At 39.5% G+C, this 18,652-nt stretch overlaps 2 protein-coding genes across 5 annotated transcripts in view; one reads left to right on the forward strand and one right to left on the reverse strand.

The window, feature by feature from the left end:
- Positions 1-5,550, reverse strand: part of TRAK2 (trafficking kinesin protein 2) — a 29,750-nt gene extending 24,200 nt beyond the window's left edge. For both annotated transcript variants that reach the window (XM_062003147.1, XM_062003146.1), the window contains exons 1-3: positions 5,130-5,550; positions 343-460; positions 145-250 (exon numbers count right to left, since the gene is read on the reverse strand). In XM_062003147.1, the coding sequence (XP_061859131.1) occupies positions 145-181 (37 nt within the window). In that variant the 5' untranslated portion in view covers positions 182-250; positions 343-460; positions 5,130-5,550. The remainder of the gene's footprint in view (positions 1-144; positions 251-342; positions 461-5,129) is intronic.
- On the forward strand, positions 5,238-14,878 carry STRADB (STE20 related adaptor beta). Of its 3 annotated transcripts, none has more exons than XM_062003150.1 (13): positions 5,238-5,474; positions 6,345-6,444; positions 7,599-7,655; positions 7,983-8,063; positions 8,478-8,577; positions 9,166-9,287; positions 9,786-9,864; positions 10,386-10,509; positions 11,085-11,256; positions 11,668-11,772; positions 11,996-12,225; positions 12,748-12,790; positions 13,256-14,878. In XM_062003150.1, exons 3-13 carry the CDS (start codon positions 7,644-7,646, stop codon positions 13,406-13,408), a joined length of 1,221 nt encoding a protein of 406 aa, XP_061859134.1. In that variant the 5' UTR covers positions 5,238-5,474; positions 6,345-6,444; positions 7,599-7,643; the 3' UTR covers positions 13,409-14,878. The 3 variants fall into 3 exon arrangements, with proteins under 3 accessions (XP_061859134.1, XP_061859132.1, XP_061859133.1); XM_062003148.1 differs by having other exon boundaries at positions 5,240-5,474; positions 9,756-9,864; XM_062003149.1 differs by lacking the exon at positions 5,238-5,474 and adding an exon at positions 5,712-5,816 and having other exon boundaries at positions 9,756-9,864.
- Positions 14,879-18,652: the final 3,774 nt, after the last annotated feature.

An 18,652-nucleotide genomic window follows, 5' to 3' on the forward strand; every position in this document is an offset into this window, starting at 1 on the left:
GACAACTAAGAGGACGCATCAACCTTGTTCATTTGTTGTATCAGATAAGCAATACAAATAATGTAAAACTGAAGGCTGTCTTCAGGTTGGTATTCTGTAATGTTAGACACATTCAGGATTTTAACACTTAATTCTTCTACTTACCAGAGATGCTCTCCAAGCCCCTGCGATCAAAATTCATGAGTCCTTTCTTCACAGTTCACTTCTTTGGAAATAGCATTCTGTAGTCAGATTGTGCACCGTCCCTTTACTGCTTTGGTAGAAAGATGGCTTTGGTTTAGAGACAGAGTAAATGAGAGCCATCAAGCCACCAAGATACTAACAAACCTGGCATCAACTCACTTTTGTAGACTGGTTCATACCCAAGATCTGTTGCCATATGATGACATGCTTATTTTATCTGGGCTAGTACTGATCAGTAGAAGGACATATCTACAGGACACTCAATGTAAGGCACCATCTAGAAATGAAACAAACAGAATACCAAATTTAACAGATGTCACTTGTTTAAACAAGACAAGTAAATTAATGTGACTTTGTCTCTTTCAGTCTGAATTTCCTCCCTGTACTATCATTTAACTAGAAAAAAAGTAAAAAAAAAAAAAAAGTAATCCTCGCTTTATACATTGTATGCAAAATACAGCATTAAAAATGTCGTTTCCCTGCAGCACTGATTTTGTCAATTACCTATTTGTCTACCTCATTCCTCCTCTTCCATATACTATTTAGTGTATGACAGGTTCATTCACTGAAATGAGGCATTTCCTTTTTATTCTAAAGGACAGTAGTTCCAACTAAACAAAAATTTTCTTCAGGCTACTGTTTTTATTTAAAACAATAGACTCTGAAGGCAGGATTTCAAAACCATCACTCTTAGCTTTCTGATCATTAAAAAGGTTTTATAGAACTGTTTGCTTTATATCTTTCTCTTTAGAAGTCACAGAACCATGGAATCACAGTTGGTAGGGGTTGGAAGGGACCTCTAAAGATCACCTAGTCCACCCTCCCTGCTAAAGCAGGTCCACGTAGACCAGGTCACACAGGAACACATCCAGGCAGGTTTTGAAAACCTCCAGAGAAGGAGACTCCACACCTTCCCTGTGCCAGGGCCCCTCACCTGAGCAGGAAAGATGTTTTTCCTTAATTTTAAGTGGAATTTTTTGTGTTCCAGCTTTTGTCTATTTCCCATAGTCCTATCCCTGAACACTACAGAAAAAAAAAGTGTTGTCACATCCTCTTGATATACACCTTTCAAATACTTGTAAGTATTAATGAGGTCCCCCTCAGTCTCCTCCGAGCTAAATAGCCCCAGTTCCCACAGCCTTTCCTCACAAGGAAGATGGTCCAGTCCCCTGATCATCTTAGTGGCCCGGCACTAGACTCTCTCTAGAAGTTCCCCGCCCCTCTTGAGCTGGAGAGCCCAGAACTGGACACAGGACTCCAGAAGAGGTCTCACCAGGGCAGAGTAGAGGGGGAGAAGAAACTCCCTTGACCTGCTGGCCACACTCTTCTTGATGCATCCCAGGATGCCATTGGCCTTTGTCGTGCTTTAGGTCCATCAGGGAACAAAAGACCTGAGTCTCAAGTACCAAAGACTCAAGTACCAAAGACCTGAGGATTGCCAAAGGGCAAGGAGAGCTTAATTGCTGCTTGAAGTTTAGGACAAAACAGACCAGGCTACTTGGCTTAGGGAAGAAAACAAAATAATTTAATGCAACATCAACTAAAACATAACCTTAAAACCCCAAAACATAGCCAAAATAAAACAACATGGAGTAGTACAAAAATGAAGAGTCCGACCAGCCCTTTAAGAACACTGTCTCCCCACTCCTCCCCTCTTCCCAGGCTCAGAGCCTTGATCCTGGTGTTTTTACCTCCTCCCCCATTGCAGTAAAACACTGATATTTCAATGTATGGTTTGATCTTAGTGGCAAAGACAGAAATGAGTTCTGACCATGTGACGGGAGAGTTTGTTAATTTTTCCTTCAATGAGTCAGAAGACCTCAGCCAAGATTATCTTGCAAAAGCAGGACTGAGTAAAGCCTTAGAAAAGCTGAAATAGCTATAAAATATTAAAAGTTATTGTCTTACCCTCGTAACTTGTCCAATTAAAAAAAACCACAGTTTTGCCATCTTATTTCAGAATGTAATTCTGTAGACACGCTATCACTAAAAATCTACTTAAAATTTGAATTATCAGAAAGGTGAGATGAGTTGCTTTTACAACTGGAAACTGCATACAAACAAATGTGTATGTGTTAGTTTCTTTGAGGATAAAAAGTTAAAAACGTATCCAAAATATTGCCTCTGTTTTGACAACATCCAAACTCAAATATAACTAACTTGTTATTCCTGCAGTTAACTCCTCATGAACACTTGAAAAGGTAACACTAGATCTGCTCCTCTGTACAAATACAGGATGCCAGACCTCAGGCCTCAACTAAGACAAACAACATTTCAACAACAAAGAAGATACTAACTTGATGAAGGGGGAAAGCAACATCCATTTTTCAAAAGGAATACAAGTGAGTCATTTATTCTGGGATGATGAATTTTACTGCTATGCAAAGATACAATTAAAGAAAAAAAAGTACCATGTCATTAACATGGTACTTTTTTCATTACTAAAATTAGAATGGTGTCAAGCCAGGTAATAACAATAAACATATTTTGCATTTCAAGGTTAATGAAACAGTTCTATTCTTATAGCAAATATGACCACACTGAATTGCTGTCAAAACATTCCTGGCTGTAGTGCTCAGAGGCAGAAACTAAATCCTTCAACACTATATAGTATGGGATGAAGGGCAAAGGACTATATACCGGAAAACAAACCTTTGTGAACGCAAACTTTGTCTAATCACAGTTAACACTTCCTACATGCCTAACATTTTTCTTTTCTGCCATTACTATCTCTACAGAAACCTACTTAGTACTTGTGGTGCTCTCATGTAAGGAACAAAAAAAAAAAATGTTTAAAAGAGTGCACAAACACAACTCCAGCAACAAGTGTAACACTTGTAAGCAAACTTGCAACAGACCTTAAACAACAAATACTATGGTATAAGAAAGGCAGTGTCAGAAAACAAAACAAAAGCCTCCTCACACCTCCTGGACTGTTTATAATTTGAAGTCAGGGTAAGGTTTCAGAGAGGAAGTTCAACAACACCTCTTGGACAGTGACAAATATCAAGAACATCATGAAGCTGGCCACAACAGTTCCCTCATCCTACTTATTCAGAATTATGCCAAGCCACTCACTTTTACCCCTTATCAGTCACTTGGAATAATTCTCCCTACGTGGTAAAACTACCTGTTAAGTATATGTATATATACACACTGTAGAGTATCAGTTAAGATTTTTCTTTTTTAAATCCTACACACTTGGAGGGTGTCTTTGTCACCCTTAGCACAGAGTGTGAAAACAGCATATGCTTAACTGAAGTCTAACTTAATATGAAACACGCTACCTACACGAAATACCCCTATCAAGTTTTTTTAAATTTCTAATTCTTTTTTGTAAATGCACAATTATAACATTACTACAGGTAAATATTATTTCTTGCAGGTAGATTTTTTCACCTAAAAAAAGAAAACCTGCAAGAAATAATGTACAAATATAGCAATGTTATGATCACGGGGGAATCAATTTCCTTTTTCAGAGAAAAAAAGAACTGTCATGAATTAAGTATTTGTTGGTTAGAGAGTGGAAAAATGTGATATATGCTCAAAGCAAGTACTGCGCTAATATTTCATTACAAATGTTGTTAGAGCCAGCAGTCATCACTTTAACAGTTACAACTCTATTTTTATCAAAATAAACCAGACTGATCTATATGAGTCTGTCACCAAAGTATCGCAAGCAATCTAAATAGACAAAAAATATCATTTCTTTTGCAGTCATCGCCGTGAAAATGCCATTTTTGCATCTTCTTGGAAAACTAATCAATGAATCATGTTTACCCTTCCTGAAAGGCAGTATTCCCACTGAACAATATTCACCCCAGCAAGTCCACTATTAGAGGCAAGCCATCATCAGAAAAGTCTGTGATTTTCCAGCACTCTAAGCCACATTTTCAGATACTCCTGACAGAAATTTGACAAATTGATACAGTTGTACTAGATGACACCAACACCAGAGAGCTGACAGGTATTGGAAATTACTTTGTTTCAATTTAGACTCGGTGTTAGAAGCCTGATAAAAAAGACACCTGTTTTACTCAGAAGCACATCTTCTGAAGGATAACAAGTCTCTGAAAACAAACCTGAAATTTACTAGGTTTCCTTGTAATGTTATGTATTTGCATCACACTCTCCTAACCACTCGACAACAATCCTGAAACATAAACAAAAACCAAGCACGTATGCAACAGCCCACAGCTGAAGATGCATTTAAAAAAACTCCAAAGACACAAGGATGCAAGCCCACGTAGCATTTTTCACTAGGATCGTTGACAGAATAAAAGACATTTACTGACGCTCTTGCTACAGTTTAATCAGCTGATCAGAATCACTAACAATGAGATTTAAAAGTTGATAGAAATCAAAATGTCCTTGCCTTCAAATCTATATGTAAGCAGGAGCACAACTGCCAAGACGCTTTCCCTTCTATGAGCAGTGATCTAAACCTCCAAGGAAAGCACCTACGATTCTCTAAGGCACAAAGCAGCTCTGGGGCACGCACTGAAGGTCACGCCAGACATCACGGCTGCGGTTACAGCCTTCAGAGCCTGGCATGTGACTGCAATCTAAGCGCAGATACGGAACGGACTAAGCTTAACATAGGTTCTGTCTATGCCGCCGCCATGAAAAGAGTTCTGTCAGCTGCAGCCCAAGGAAGGACAAGGCTCCCTTTTTCGCCTCCCCTCCCCAGAGAGTTGACCAGTAAAGATAGCACAGCCGCCCCGGCCGCTTGGCCCGGGACGCGTCCTCACGCCCGTCCCCGCGGCCCGCTGCGCCTCGGCAGCCTGCGCTAGGCACGGCTGGGAACCCGGGCCAGCCTAGGGGTGCCTTGGGGAACAGCCTCGAGGGGAGACAGGATGTGGCCATGAAGGCGTTAGCACAAAAGGGCAGAGAGCGAGGAGGTCGCTCGTGAAATTGCCCCCGACCCGGCACCGAGCACCTCTTACCCGCCCCGCGCTTCACTCCGACGCTCCTCCTTCCCGCCGCCGCCCGAGGCCGACGGGCGACTGCCCGTATGTAATAAAGCGGCGACTGAGGAGCAACGCTGATGGCTTCCGCCCGGCTCCCGCCCCAGAACTACAGCCCCCGGCTCGCCGCGCGTCGCGGAGGGGCTGCCCGTCCGCCCACTGGCGCAAACGACAAGCCCCACAATGCGCCGGGCCGTGGGGCGCGGGCGGCCCCGCCACCCCCCGCAGCTCCGCAGGGGCTGGGAGCGGGGCGAGGTTTCGGGCTGGCGGCGCGGTTTGGCGGCCGCGCCGGCCTCTGGCCCCAACCTCAGGCGGCGCCGGCGGGTAGGAGCGGGCTTTGCCTCCCTGCACAGCTTCTCGGCCGCGCCGGGGCTCCGGGCCGGCCGCGCCCTCAGGCCGCTGCAGGGGAAGGCGGGCGGGCCGGGAGCGGGAGGCGGCGCACGGGGGCGGCGCGGGGCCGCCGCGCTGGCAGGGGCGCATACTGCCCCGGCGGGCGCGCCGTTAAACTGGCGCGGGAGGAGGCGCGGTGCAGGCTCACCCCAGCGACCCCGCGGCTCTCCGAGAGAGCCCGCGGAGCCACTTTTGCACACGCTGCGGGGTCCAGAGCTGCATCAGTCGCTCCAGACACTGCAGGGGGAGCCGCAGCCCAGCGCCCGCAGAACCGCGGTAACGCTCGTTGTCGGTACCTGGGCTTCGGGCTCCAGAGCCGCTGCACTCTCCTGGCTCACAGACACGTTTGTCTGGTTTTCTTTGTCCTCTGCATTGCCCGCTGCATCTGAAGCTTTGGCCAAGCCGGGATGAATGTGACGGTTCAGTTCGTCCATACTGTCGCTATCCGCCGTACAAAAAAAAAACCCAACAAAAAAACCCCAAATCTGTAGTACAGAAAGGAAAACGTGGGAACGGGGAAAATGTTTATGTGGGAACGTGATCCTTAACAGTACGGAAAATAGACATAATATCGAACTATGTAAGAAAATCCAAAAGTCTGACATCTGTAATGTTATCTGAACAAATGTGGGTCATGGATGATTCTGTTGGCAGGCTCTACCCATAGAACAAGTTCTACAATGATTTGACTTTAACCTAGGATACTTATTAAGGCTTTATTCTTCATCTTAGCTTTTGTGGTTTCATATTCCAAATAACAGGATAAATTATCTTGTATAATGGAATGAGGTATCTTCTTTGCAGGTAGGGGGAGCCTATAGCCATTACATTGCTGGCCTGTGTCTTGAAGCACCTGCTTTTTTTCTTTTTCCTACTCTGCCACAGACTTCTTCAGTGAAGTTGGGTAAGTCAAGCCTCGATCCTCTGAAGGTGCCCAGTACTTACTAAGGATCTCCCTTTATTTCTGTTTTTCATCTTTAGTAAAGAATTACAGGATTTCTTCAAGCAGATTTTCAGGGTAAAAGTGTTAAACTGGCGCGGGAGTGGCTTGGATATTTGGCAGTGGATGGGGTGCTGGGAGCTTGTTAGCTTTTCAAGAGTGTTACCTTGTTTAAACAGCAATATGTAACTTAAATGTGGAATGTAATCAAGATTAGCTCCTTGGTAAACAAAGTGATCAATATCTGATTGAGTACTTCAACTTTTTAGGTTAACTTACAAGCAATAATTATGTATTAACCTGGAACTCCCTTCTGTGACTTTGTCAGCCACCTGATAGATTCGTCCTGACTTGCTTGTAGCTGAAGTAAATTAGCTAGTCCCACTCTAGGCTTCAGAAGCTTTGATATGTTTATTAGACATAGTCCTCCCTTTCTCCTCACTGCCAAAGCTTTTGAAGTATGAGACATTAAATAAATCTGCTGGAAGTCTTTCAGAGTAGCTACTCTGATGTGATGAATGCTGATTCTGTAGCCGAAGTGAAGTGAAAATTGTCTGAGTTTGGGGTTTTTTTCTTCTTCTTTTTTTTTTTTTTGTTTGTTTGTTTGTTTTCTTTTCCTCAAATCCCTTACAACTGTATTTCCTCTTACTTCTGAAATGTAAAGTGCAATTGCTTCTGGCTTTTTTTTTTTGGAAGCTAGTTCAGCTGCACACTTCTGAGCAGAGATATGAGTAGCACAGCTGTGCTCCTTTAAAACAACATACAATTATTTATTGTTTTAAAAATTGTCAGAGATTCATGAATCCATTCCTTTTTGCTTTCTACACTAGTGCAGTTAACTTGCAATTAAATTGTTTCTTCAGAAGTGGTAATAATATCTCTAAACTCATGAATAAAAAAAAGAAAAACTTGAGTTGGAACATATCTTGCATAATGTCAGTAATGGAGTTTGAAATCCATATGCTATGTAAGGGCTCATTTGAAGCAGGCTTTCCCTGGGCTGTAGTTTTGGGGTTTTGTGTGTGTTAACTGAGAGTTAACTGTCAGTTGTGATTGAAGATATTTCTATTTATCACAGGTTTATGTATGATCTTACACTACTACTTTAATTTTTCTAGGATAAATGGGTGTATATGACTTTTCCCCTGATCTAAAGTGGTTCCATGTCTTGTTTGGTAAGTTTGTGTTTAAACATATTTGTTATCAAGTCATATCTTAATGTGAAAAATTTGTGGTGAAATGTCTTGCTTGAGGGGCTTTCCACAGTGCTGAGAAGTTTAAACTTTGTAGTATCAACTTTCATGAAGGAAACTGTTCAGTATCTCCTCTCCCTAGGTCTGACGTATGCACTCTCTGCTGTTTCTTAACTTCTTGTTGAGTGACTTGTACCAGAACGATTTCAGACCTCCTGCTTGTAGGGGCGACTTTGGATGTTTTCTCATTGCAACATCTAATACATTGGAGCAACTCTACTAACATTGTTTCTCATTTTTGTTCTTAAGGACTGTTCTTGTATTCTACGTACACCAGTTGAATCCATCAGGCCAGAAGAGTTTTCTCAGAGCAGTATCCATGAATGGATGGTAAATAAAAAATAGAAACATTGACAGTTAATGCTAAATATGGAGCTGGTACATATTAAAAATAGTCTTATTATGGGATACTTTGTAAAATGTTAGTGGTAAAAATATCCCAAGTGCTTTGAGGCTTCCACTTTGGAAGAAGACTATAGGTAACTAAGTGTGAATTTTATACTAGATTAAGAACAAAAGAAACGCACGCACGCAGACGCACGCACGCAGACGCACACCCTCCCCCCGCCCAGTAGCCCATAAAACTAAGTCTCAGTGTAATGGTAAAAGAACCAGCTTGAATGTTCTGACTTGAGTACCTGATATTATAATTGTAATTTATGATACTTCTGCATTAATTTTAAACGTGTAAATGTTTAAAAAATTATATAGTCATTTTCAAGAACTGTTTTTCCTCACTCTTAGGCTGATTCTGATCTAGCCTGGGTTCCCCCATCTTCAGGAAGGAATGAAATGGTATTTTGCACTTCTAATGTTTCTCACTATGAACTCCAGCTGGAAATAGGTAACACTGAAATATTTATTCTTCCTGCAGATTCATGCTCTCAATAAGTTTTTTCTAACTGCAGTAAATATTAAGTTTGGAAAATGTATTGTCAGCTGACTAGAACTGTTCTTGTGTTGCCTTAGTTGAGAAAAGTGCAGAATATTATTCATGTTTCAGTACTGTACCTGATTTTTTTTTCTCTTGATGTTTGTGCATGTCAGTTTTCCAAATCTGCATTATGTGGACAATATATACAGCATATATCATATTTTGTCACTTGGCTACCCAAGATGACTGTTCTAAGGATGACTGTCTTGAGTCTCACTGTGCATGCATATGCTTATATGAATATGCATGCTAAAAGTGTTGTTTGTTTAGATGTATAATGGATACTGACAAATGTTTAAGCACTTCTAGTGGCCATGCTTAAATTAATTGTCTGGATATATTTTGCTGCAACCACTTAAGTTCTTGACCTTCTTAAAGAAAATGTCATGTTGCTGTCAATTGCAGTTTCATAACTGTAACATTATCTTTAAATATAAAGGAAATTTTTTGGTGGATTATTATATTTTCCAATGTTAAGGTAGCCACTTCTGGTTTCAGGAAGGAGGTTCAACAACTTAACATCAGTCTACCTTGCACGGCATACGCCTACAGGCATGCAAGTTGCTGTAAGGATCACAGACCTAGAAAATTGCTCTGAAGAGCATCTGAAAGCCCTTCAGGTAAAGCAATGGCATTTCTACACAAGTTTGATATGAAAATAGTGATGGATATGTATGAGGTTACTAAACAGAGGTAACCTTTGTGTTTGTATGGGGTCATTTCAGTGGAGTTTTTTTCCACTAAAGGAGAAGAATATAAACAGAAGGCAAGTGTAAATTTGAGAGCTGCATTCTAAAGAAAACAGATGATAAGTGTTTTAGGAATACTTCTACATTAGTACAACTTTTTCTCTGAAACATGTTCTGTACTTAGTATTTAACACCAAAACTTTGGTCTATAAGCAAACTAGATTTACTTCAGACAAATGCAGTTAGCCATTTTTATTTCTATTGCAGGCTATGCACGTCACCAGCAAGTTCATATAAATGCACCCGAGAAACGGTTCTTTCTACTGATTACTGACATAGTTAATGCCCTTAGTAAGACTATCTTGTGGTTAACATACTCACTTTCATTTAATTCCATAGAATGAAGTGGTTTTATCCCACTTTTTCCAGCATCCCAACATAATGACGCTTTGGACAGTGTTTACAGCTGGTAGTTGGCTTTGGGTCATCTCCCCGTTCATGGCCTATGGTAAGAACAGTTAACTGCAATTTTGGAATAGAAAAAACGACTGATACAATTTGGACCATATGGGCTGTGAGAGGTTTTTCTTTAAGCATTTCCTGTCTTTTAGAAAACCCTTTTTTTGGGGGTTTTGGGTTTTTTTTGAGAAGTCTTCTGTAATCTTTCTCTCCAGTGAAGACTGGTATTCAAACTACATTAAATTGCACTTAGTCCTAACACCTACCTGTGTGAGGAATGGTAATTGGGAAATGTATTTGACTTGTTACAGCTTTGAATTTTACCAACAGAAAACTTGCCTAGATTGAATAGAAGTTTAGCACAGACTTTCAGTTAACTGAAGTATGACCCAAGCGGGATCTTTGCCCGGCAGATGCATCAGTTGCATCCAAGTAATTGTTCTTGATGTAGCATAGTCAATACAAAGATGAGAATGTAGCTCTTAATGAATGTATGCAATGAAACAAGCATAGACAAGTAATTTAACAAGACTTATTAGGCTTAGCTAGTTTTTTTTTTTTCACTTCCAGGTTCAGCTAGACACCTGCTGAAGACTTACTTTCCTGAAGGAATGAGCGAAGCTTTGATTGGGAACATTCTGTTTGGTGCAATCAGAGGATTAAATTACATGCACCAGAATGGCTACATTCACAGGTAAGAAATTGTCAATAGGCAAGAATCAGATTACACCATCTGGTTTATTAAGAATTTAGTTTTAATTCAAAACTCATTTTCAGCTTATGTGTCATCTCCTTGCTTTTTCTGTATAACTTCTTATGTCAGGCTGTGCAAAAGCAATTTCTTTTTTTCTCTTTTTTTTTTTTTTTAATAATGCAGCAGAACCAAGTTTGTGGAAGCCTAGCAAGAATGGTATTCATGATTTAAATGGTATACATGATTTAAAGCCAGTTGTTACAAGGATTATATATCTGCCTGACTTTGTCTCTTTGAAGCAGAAGGGAATCAGGGTTTTAGAAAGGGCATACTTACTTTACACCCCTTGGAGAGAATGAGGGCCCTTCCCCAATTTCTGTCAGTTTTTTTCTTGCTGATCATGTCCTCTATTAAAAAGACAGCTCATAATGAATGAAGACCTTCCATGGAAATGATCTGCTAAATAGAACTGCACATTAGCATCTCAATAGAATTTAATAAACTAGGAAAGCTTTTCTACTCTAGTAGTACTTTAAGTAATTCTTATAACTAAAATTTATCACTTTATGTTACAGGAATATTAAAGCTAGCCACATTCTGATTTCAGGGGATGGACTGGTTTCTCTCTCTGGCTTAAACAACCTCTACAGTTTAGTTAACAATGGACGAAAGTCAAAGGTGGTATATGATTTCCCCCAGTTCAGTACATCTGTTCTTCCTTGGCTGAGTCCTGAACTACTGAGACAGGTTGGTATAAATTATACTTCCTTTTTCTTATTCAAAATTACTAGGAGTACTCAACTTCTAACTTCACTCTGCTTGTAGAAGTGCAATGTAAGTTGTTGAACTGCAACTTTTAAAAAGACATAGATGTACTGAATTTCTAATTTTCCTAAAGAGAACCAGTTTTAAAGCTGTTGGTAAGGTAGTGCTGTACTAAGTCTCATTACCTGACCTTCCTGGAAACTACTGCACATCCTAATACTTGTCTTTAGTAAACTCATCAAATTTCTGAACAAAGGCTGAGGTTTCACAGTTGAATGCCTCAGTGCCATGTAGATTACAAGGTATTAGAATCTTGTCTTGAAACAGATGCTTATATTTTTGTCAGCGCTGCTCAATGGCATTAGTGAGCCCGTAGTTTTATTTCTCTCACAGGATTTGTCTGGGTATAACATGAAGTCTGACATTTACAGTGTGGGAATTACAGCATGTGAACTAGCCAATGGATATGTTCCATTTCAAGATATGCCTCGCACTCAGGTACAGTGCTAAACTCTATTTCTACTAGAGAACACTGTGCCTTTTTTGTTTTGTTTGGAGAAACCAATGCTATTACTGCTGAAATGGTGGCTGCTGCTTCTTGTTTCAAATATGGATGCTTCGTTCTAGATCAAGTAATCCTTCCATTCCTGGGTGTTTACATCTGAGCCTGAATAGGTCCAGATAGCTGCTAAACTCCTACACTGCTGTTTGTTTTTACTAGATGCTGCTGCAAAAGCTGAAAGGTCGCACATATTGTCCTTGGGATACAAATACCTTTCCCCGTGGGGAATCCAAGATGAAGAATTCCCAATCAGGTGTTGATTCTGGAATTGGTGAGAGTATGACACGCACAATGACCAGTGAAAGACTACAAGTTCCCTTTTCCAAAACTTTTTCACCTGCTTTCCACAACTTGGTAGAACTCTGCTTGCAACAGGATCCTGAGAAAAGGTAACCTTCTGGTGAAAACTAATTCTGTCACTTGAATCTAAGACCAATTATAGTCTGAAATTTAGAATACAGTAATTAGTTGAATACTACTAACATCACAATTTCAGACCAGAAGTACAATGCAAAATGCTACACTTCCGTTTTGTAATTGAGAAATTATCTTGTTTAATAAGGGAAACATGCTTTTAAATTGGTTTGACCCCTGAATTTCTTGTAATATTAATGTAATTTGTAACAGGTAAAACTTTTAAACATACATTTTGTCTAAGAAAAAACCAGAAATCTGAAGTATATGTTTTCCATACTGTATCTCTTCTGAATGAGGCATTAAATCAGAAAATTGAAAAACCCTTTAAAAATAGATTTCTTCAGTAGTGACTTGACTACAAATTAAGGCATTGAATGTAGGAATTCTGTGCTGCTTTTCTCATGCTTCCTATTTGTCCTATCATTCTGGCTCATTTTCCAAAAGCAGTATTTTACTTTCCAAAACATAATTATATTGTTCATTTTATGATCCAGGCCATCAGCACGCAGTTTGCTTTCACATACATTCTTCAAACAGGTGAGTTTACTACATTTTGTTTAACACAGCTATAACCTAAATAAGCCACAAAATATTAGAACTGGATTACAAAATAATTAAGAATAAAACAATTTTGTAACAGCATATGTGCTTGAGACTTTTTTTTTAACAAAATGTTATTAATAGAGTATAGGAAACATAAGAGTAATCCATTTCCTCTTTACTTAAGGTAAGCCAAGTTCATAAAAGTCAGCCTAACTAATAAGAATGAGTGATATTCTTAATTTAATTAAAGCAGAATAATTGCACAGCTAATATAATTAGTCTTGAAAGACTAATTCAATTTACTCTAGAGTGAGGAAAGCTATAACCCTCTTATCCTGTTATTTTCAATATTTTGACATGCAAAAACATGACTCTGATTTCACATTCTTGTAATGAAGTCAGAAGCAAGGTTATGTAGACTTCTGTGTGCAGCCCTATTTTAACTTTTCTTCTTTCTAGATAAAAGAACAAACACAGAATTCACTACTGTCTCTGTTACCACCTCCAATGCAAAATAACAGATCGGAGTTCTTGACACTGCCCTCAACAGCAGTTGGGACTGAACTTGGACATGTTACTGCAAATCGAGATGATACAGACTGGGACTTCTAAATCAATACCAAACATGCATACCTCTCCTGTGCTTCAAAGAAGGAAAATGTGATGTGTATTTGCTGCTTTAGTTTGTATGGTTAAATACAATTTGACAAGGTATACTTGAAAATGCCGTTGAAGTGTCCATATTTCATTAACCACTTCCTTTGTTGGCATCATGAAGTGCAGTGTGCCTCAATTTCTGACCAGAACGAAAATTGTTTATAGAGAATGGCTGAATGCTTATCTCTGCTTTCAAAATATTTCTTAACGAGAGAATTGCTGCTGTAATCTTACTCTGTACTGTATTTTCAGCTCATATTGCTGCAGTCCATGTGCCTTTCTGCAGTCAGGCTTGGGTTTTGTCTGTGACTTTAATTAAACAATCCATTTGTCTTTTCATTATCACTCAAATTATTTTAATAAGGAGAAATCCTCCACTTCCAAGTCTAAATTTGAAACTGCACAAATTACTTGCTTGTGTAATATATGTTTCTCTTTTTAGACATCGAAAAGGCCTTTTTCCCCCCTCCACATGCTGTCATACTTGACAAAAGATTGTTGTGCATAGTTTTTCATGCAGTTTTAATACTGTGTGTTTCCCAAAGAAGTTAAACTACTTGAAAATGTGACTCATGCTCTTGTATTTGTCTACATTCTAGGTACAAATTTATGCTTTTGCATCTCTGTTTATTTTTATGTCATTTTAGCAATTAATCAGAGGACCTCTTACTATGCAAAGTAAGCCTCAAGTTATAACAGGTATGGGTTAATTTTGAAGAATCATATTAAATAATCTAAAGTTACTGTACATATTTTTGTTTATATTGTATTCCTGTTCACCACCAGAACTTGCCAGAACCTTATACTGTTCTCTTAAAAGAACAGGTGCTGTGCACTAAAGCTAACTGGCACTGCTGCTGGCAAACAAGCCACTTCTGCAAAGCACAGTTAAATTCCCATCGATAGATTCAGTTGTAACAAAAACACAGTAAGCCCCACAGGGCCTTACTGCCTTTCTTCTCCATACAATTCAGTAATTTCTCATCTCCAGTACCAGGCAACTCAAGTTGGACACACCCACTTCTTTTTTTAAAAAAGCTCTGTGTTCTCATGTTTTAGCAAAAGTTGTGTTCCAAAGCCACTAGAACTTTACTGATGTAAGTTCTGACTGTAGTAAAAATTTATATATCAAGTGGATATACTGTAAATTTTCCATGTAAACAACATTCCACATTAAGTCTACAAGTCTTCCATAGCTCAGCCATCTGCAACTGACCTTGGGAATACTATTGTTGTGTCAGTGGCTCTCCCACAAAGCCTTCAAGACCAAATGGCTAAAGCGCAAGCCTGACATACACATAAAATTCTAAATGGCCACATTAAAATATTAACAAAAAAAGTTGATTCTATTCATGCTGTGAAAAGAGCTATGTGTTTCAAAACCTAATACGTGAAATTTAACATTAAAAACTTTTGATAAACTTATCCTATTTGTCTCCACTTATTTCTGTAATTTTCATATTTCTACTTGCACCAGTCCAGTCCCACTAACAGCTTCTTTTTACTGCAGGAAAGAAGTTTCATATTTATGTCTGTCATGAGGTAATAAAGTAGTTGTCTAAACTAGAAAATTACTATGGTCACTAAAATTGAGTAACATGTGCTCTTAGAGAAGGTAATGGTTTCATGTAAACCCCACACTCTTAATTCTCAACCACTGCAAATTTTTACTGTCTTCAAATTAAATACATTATATAGCATCCATGTGTAACTTTTGACTAAATACGTAAAAACTAAGTGAGAATACAGATTAAGTTGTACATACTTGATTAAAATATTAAATATGTATTAAATTTGGGTTTAAATATTTGAAACCCAAACTGGCAGAAATTCTTAGGCAGCTTAACTGCTAGTATTAGCAAGCTCCTCTTGAAACAACAGTGCCCAGAACCCTCTCTATAAAAATGAACTTGGATTCTAATAACAGTGTAAATTGATTTAAACAGACATGTGTTCCAGTGCAGTTACTTTGCTGCTGTGTCTTTCTGTGGAAAATAAAAACCAAACCACTTATTTGTGAATACTAGTCCAGCTTCTGTACTAACTTAAATGTTAAAAAGAAAACAAAACTGGTATGTAAGACAAAAAGCTCACAGGTTAAGCACCATTAGAACTAGTGCTTTTCAACAACTATGGTAGTTTCAAACAAAAGGAGATAAGTTGTTAATTCTAAAAATAGCCACAAATACTTGAAGCTTGTCCCTGGACTGTGTTTGCCTCAAGGTTTGCTGCAGTTGTGTTCAGTAACTGTAATATTAAAGAATAATGCAAAATAATATTTTCAAATGGACTTAAAACATCTATATTTGCAAAGATCTCATGGCCACTGAAACAGAAAATCAGTGTGGTTACTTTTGCAATAGTTGTGAAAACAAGATGGGTTTTTTCTGTCATCTCTTTGTGTTGGCATTTAACATTTTTTGCTGCCACCTTTCTTTGTGCTAGTATTTAAAACTATGTAAAATAATGAAATACCCGTAACAAGAGAAAACTTTTGTTAAGATTATCCTGAATATATGCTCAATGCTGTTGAGTTTCTCACTGTTGTGGTCTGTTACTGCAGCAGTTTGTGAGTGGCTGAATGAATGAACCCATGAAAAAACATGATTTACTCAGAATCAAGTTGATCTGCTATATGAACTACTCACTTTTAAACAGTCCCAATAAGTAGCCATTGAAGAGAGAATTTCTTTCACTTAATGCTATTAAGAAACAAAAATAAATATTTCTTTAAAAAACACTACTGAGTTTTACCTTACCTCTCTTTTCCCCATCTCAAGTGCTATTAAAGCAGTTTTTAGCCTTGAAGAAAAAAACATTGTTCTGAATGTCTCTGACGTGAGGCAGATACTTAAGTAGATGACTTACATACCCTGTCTTTAAAACTAGTAAGTAGCTTTGCTAAAGTATATTAGGTTGTCTAATAAACGTCTAAAACAACTAAGCTAGCTGTAATGACCTGTTCTGATGATGATCATTCCTATCCTCTATGAATGAGGAAAAACTACTTAAATTCAGAGATACCACACAACCACTCACACAGACCTCAAAAGACTTGCTGCTTATCCAAAAAAATCCCATGAAGTTCCTGAAAAATGCCAAAAAAACCCATACGAAATCAGCTGCAATTGAGTGGTGATTTTATTTTTAGGTATGATTACACAATATGCCATTACTACTGGATTTACCCACAAATCCAGATTCATGGAATCTATATTTGTCCTATTGTGAAATCCACCTGCAATAGAGGAGACCTTTAATACAGGCTGAAATCTTGCCTAACAGTCTTAACAGGGCTTTCAGAGTTTAGATTGTGGAAAAACAAATTGACACACTAGTAATAAAGTAGTAAATGAAGGAATATTCCATCGAAATTTCTTAGGGCAGTTCTCTGAACTTTCAGAGTGGCTGCTTTCACTCACTGTAGCTATAGACCTGTAGTTAATGCTGATTAACCACATTAGGAAAAAATATTTCCATTTTAAAAAATACTACAGTTTTTTTCCTCTCCTACACTTTCACATTTCTGAAATGAGATTCTTTTTTTTTTTCCATCACACATTTTCCATCAAGATAATTTTTTCTTTCAATGCTCTAGTCTCTTTGCCTAATCCACTTGCCTATCACACCAACCAATGACAATTCTAAGACTGCACAGTCTGCAACACCTCATTTTGTAAATGACCAAAGTCAGAAAAGCTATATAAAACGTGTTATCAATCCAAAGATCCACAGAAATGTGAAAACACACTTTTTGTTTGTTAACACACTAAAGCGAACGTTACAATAAATATTTTGCAAGAATATTAATTACTACTACTACATTATGGGTTTTCTTTCATCTCAACCTGAGAACATTATCTTCCCAAGTGAGATTCAAAGTAAGATTTTTCTTGCCTTCTCACTTTTCTTTGGAAAGGTATTCTGGATTCATGTGTTATTTTGGGGTATTAGAGTGTTCTGGTTTAGCAAGGAGCAGCTTTTGGCTTAGTAACAGGGGGAGCGGGTTGCAGGGAAGACCCAGTAAAGAGTTTTTGGACTCTCCCCCGGCTCCTGGGTTCACACCCACCTCCGGCCCGGCTGGGCCAATCTGGCGCCTCTGCCAGCACTATTTAGGGGACGGGAATTTGAAGTGCTGGCAGGAGGTGTAAGAGTGACACGAGATGGAGGCGACCATGCGGACCCTTCAGCCAGAGAAGGAGGAAGGAAGGAGAAGCAACAGACCAGAGACTCCTCTGCAAGCCGTGGTGAGAATGCAACTGTGCCCCTGCAGCCTATGGAGATCCATGGCAGGACCGAGGGTTACCAGCAGCTCCATGTGAGTGAGCCCGGACGGGAGAGGGACTGTGTGGGGAGGGGCCATGGCCCAGGCCATGCTGGAGAGCCTGTGTGCCGCAGAGCAGCCCCACACGAGAGGCAGAGACGAGCTGCAGCCTTTGGAGTCAGTGGGCATCGGAGCAGCCCGTGCGGGGCTGCCATGCGTGTGAGTTACCCCACGGACTCGCAGGGAGGACTGGTGTGGAGTTCACCCGTCCTGAGGAGGGACAAACGGCAGAAGCTATCGGGAACAGACTGACTGAGACCTCCACTGCCTGCCCCCCGAACCGTTCAGGGGGGGACAAGGTAAAAACCCCGGGATCAGGGCTCTGAGCCCGGGAAGAGGGGAGGGGTGGCAAGAAGGTGTTCTTAAAAAGGCTGGCTGGACTCTTCATTGATGTATTACTCTGTGTTGTTTCATTTGGGTTATGTTTTGGGTTTTTGGGGGTATGTTTTAGTTGATGGTGCATTAAATTATTTTTCTGTTTTCTTCCCCAAACCGAGTGGCCTGGTCTGCTTTGTCCTGAACCTTAAGCGGCAATTAAGCTCTCCCTGCCCTTGAGCAATTCTCAGCCTCTTCGGTACTTGGGGCTAATCGTGGTCTTTATTCCCTGATGGGCCTAAACCACAACACAGAGTTTCAAGTAATAAATCTTGGAGAACGTCACAGAATTCATTCTTTTCATAGGACCGATTTCCATTTGCTCTGCCTAAATGTTTTGATTCTCAAACTTCAAGATGGATGGTAGCATTTCCTGCAACTTTACTAACAGAAGAGTCCAGTGATGTGATGTAAGAATTTATAGGTTGTAATCTGGAGGTATCTTTAGCTGACCTCCAAATGTGGAGAACCAGTAAAGGGTCTCACAGAATACAATGGCT

The sequence above is a fragment of the Colius striatus genome, chromosome 9 (genome assembly GCF_028858725.1).
Source record: "Colius striatus isolate bColStr4 chromosome 9, bColStr4.1.hap1, whole genome shotgun sequence".
Lineage (NCBI taxonomy): Eukaryota > Metazoa > Chordata > Aves > Coliiformes > Coliidae > Colius > Colius striatus.